Source organism: Seriola lalandi, unplaced genomic scaffold (genome assembly GCF_002814215.2).
Source record: "Seriola lalandi dorsalis isolate HSWRI2012SDOR001 ecotype SW California unplaced genomic scaffold, Sedor1 jcf7180001974538, whole genome shotgun sequence".
Lineage (NCBI taxonomy): Eukaryota > Metazoa > Chordata > Actinopteri > Carangiformes > Carangidae > Seriola > Seriola lalandi.
Window position 1 is genome coordinate 208 of NW_019445204.1, and position 2,518 is coordinate 2,725.

The window sequence follows — 2,518 nt, forward strand, 5'->3', positions numbered from 1 at the left end:
ATGTGTCGTGTGTTAATGTGTGTATCTTTATTTGCGCTTGTGCAGAGAAAGAGAGAAGTGCAGTAGGTGGGTGAGCTTATGACACTGTGTCCCACTGTCAGAAAGACTTCTGGCAGTCATACTATAAACTAATAAATAATGATAGCGATAGTTGGGGTTCTTCTTCAATAGTAAGCTCTCTGGGTCAGGATGATCTGAGTTTGATCAGAGCACACTCAGACTTGGGAGGAAACTCACAACATCTGGGGGGTGTTTTTGTTTCTTTTACCGCTCTCCAGCTTTCAGGTCCTCTTGAGGATTCTTGGCAAATAACACTTTCATAATAATGATGAGTTCCTAGATCATTTCTGGGCAGAGAGAGAGCGAGAGAGAGAAAAATATTCAGCCAAGACAGTGCAATTTATTTGACATTAAGACTGTTTTTCTGATCTCTGCCAGAGAGAGCGCAGAAGCTGAAGGAGGCGGAGGAGCGGGCCAGGAACAGACCACGTGTCTTCAAAGAGCCAAAGAGTAAGTCAACATATTTTTAAATCTGGAGAACATTGTATAAGCTTTGCTAATACAATTAACCTGACGTTTGATTTTCTCTGTCGTGTGTCTGTGTACGTGGCAGAGTGCCCTCCCCTGGGGATGGAGTCCCACAGGATCGAGTCAGACCAGCTTTCAGCCTCCTCTATGTCTCAGTATAGTTTTTCCCCTCAGAGGGCACGCCTCAACATGCAGGTACACAATCAGACAAGGACTCCGCTGGTCTGAATACTTATATACACCACAGCCATCACTTACATACGGCCAGGCCTTGAAATAAACACCAGCCACATGTTGGAAAATAATAACTGCTATTACAAAGTCTGTCACTTCCAGCAGCTGCTTTGGAAGTTTATGTTACAGTCTACTTTTATGCAGCTAAGTAATTAGATCAGCTGATAAATGTTTTTACTCCAAGCTATCACAGCATCTGTAATGTGTGTGCAGAGTATACATTTACACAAAGGTAGATATGCAGTGTGTGTCACTCAGTCAAAGGACCCAGCACTATGTGCTCTGGCCTCTGTGGTTCCCAGGGCTCTGACGATGAGGATGACATGAGAGGTGGAGCATGGTGTGCAAACTCAGAGGACAGAATCCACTGGTTTGAGATAGATGCTCGCAGGGAGACAGAGTTCACCGGAGTCATTACTCAGGGACGAGACTCCTTGAATGAGTAAGACACACACACACACATATATATATAAACACATGAATGCACTTCATCTTCCGTTCCTAAATTAGACATGTTGCCCGCATGTTGTCTTGTTGCAGGGGCGACTTCGTGATTTCCTACTTCCTGGCTTTCAGCAATGACAGCAGAGAATGGACCACCATCCATGACGGATACGCTGACTGGGTGAGTTCAGCAGAAATCATCTCACTTCCCTGGGCACCATGTATGATGTCTCCTCCCTCTTTCCCTGACTCACTTTCCTCTCGTCCAGTTGTTCTTCGGAAACAGTGATAAGGACACTCCAGTGATGAACCAGTTGGCAGAGCCTGTGCTGGCCCGCTACATCCGGATCATCCCCCAGAGCTGGAACGGCTCTCTGTGCATGAGGCTGGAGGTCCTAGGCTGCCCCCTGCCTGGTGAGCTTCACACACACACACACACACACACACACACGCACACACACACACACACGCACATGCACACGCATACATGCACACACACTAAAACAAACAAAATTAATAATCCATTTTTATTGCCTCACAGATCCAGTTGACGTTCAGTACAGGCAAAATGAAGTGACTCCAGTGGATTACTTGGAGTTCAAACATCACAGCTACTCAGAGATGGTTGCAGTGAGTATCCCTGCACACGGGCCCCTGAACGTCTTCAACAGGAAATCCTCATCTGTTTTTCAGAAGTCTAAAACAAAACAATTTCCCAGGAACAATTAAACACTGAGCCAGCTGCTTTAATCTACTTTAATGTAAAATGATATTAAAACCCCCGCAGAGGGCCTCTCTCTCTTTCTCTCGCAGTTAGGCATTTCAACCACTAGAGGGCAATCCATGAGCCGTCTCATAAATAATGTGTAAATATAATGATACAGTTTCCTGTTTCCATCATCTCACAGCTTATGAAGTCAGTGAATGAGGAGTGTCCCAACATCACCAGCATCTACAGCCTGGGCCGCAGCTCCAAGGGACTGGAAATCATGGCCATGGTCATCTCTGGCAACCCGACAGAGCACGAAATAGGTGAGAATATGTTTAAACGACCATGAAACAGGCAGATAGAACTGATTTGTTAAATTGCTTGTATTGTATTGTATTTCATTATGCACTAACAATAGCAAAATTAAATCCTAAAAGCATGTTTTCATTCCAAGCAGATGTAATACCAGCCGTTTTCTCTCAGACTTTCTAAACCTGAAATGCTGATTGGTTGAAATTTAAACCTGAGGAGTGTTGGGTCTCGGTGGCACCACCCCTGATTCCAGGAAATCCTAATAAACACCAGGTGGAAGTCAGCAGATTA

General features: G+C 44.9%; 1 protein-coding gene across 1 annotated transcript; it reads left to right on the plus strand.

The window, feature by feature from the left end:
- The first annotated feature begins 414 nt into the window (after positions 1–414).
- LOC111654180 (adipocyte enhancer-binding protein 1-like) lies at positions 415–2,279 on the plus strand. Its single transcript, XM_023405083.2, has 7 exons — positions 415–510; positions 614–723; positions 1,065–1,204; positions 1,303–1,387; positions 1,476–1,620; positions 1,748–1,836; positions 2,115–2,279. Exons 2-7 carry the CDS (start codon positions 631–633, stop codon positions 2,262–2,264), a joined length of 702 nt encoding a protein of 233 aa, XP_023260851.2. The 5' UTR covers positions 415–510; positions 614–630; the 3' UTR covers positions 2,265–2,279.
- Positions 2,280–2,518: the final 239 nt, after the last annotated feature.

What these genes read in the sequence shown, in the direction of transcription:
- LOC111654180 (XM_023405083.2), top strand. Translation starts at nt 631, where the DNA reads ATGGAGTCCCACAGGATCGAGTCAGACCAGCTTTCAGCCTCCTCTATG. An exon ending in GGACGAGACTCCTTGAATGA is followed by an intron (nt 1,205 to 1,302) that starts GTAAGACACACA and finishes GTCTTGTTGCAG; the next exon opens with GGGCGACTTCGTGATTTCCT. An exon ending in GCTACTCAGAGATGGTTGCA is followed by an intron (nt 1,837 to 2,114) that starts GTGAGTATCCCT and finishes ATCATCTCACAG; the next exon opens with CTTATGAAGTCAGTGAATGA.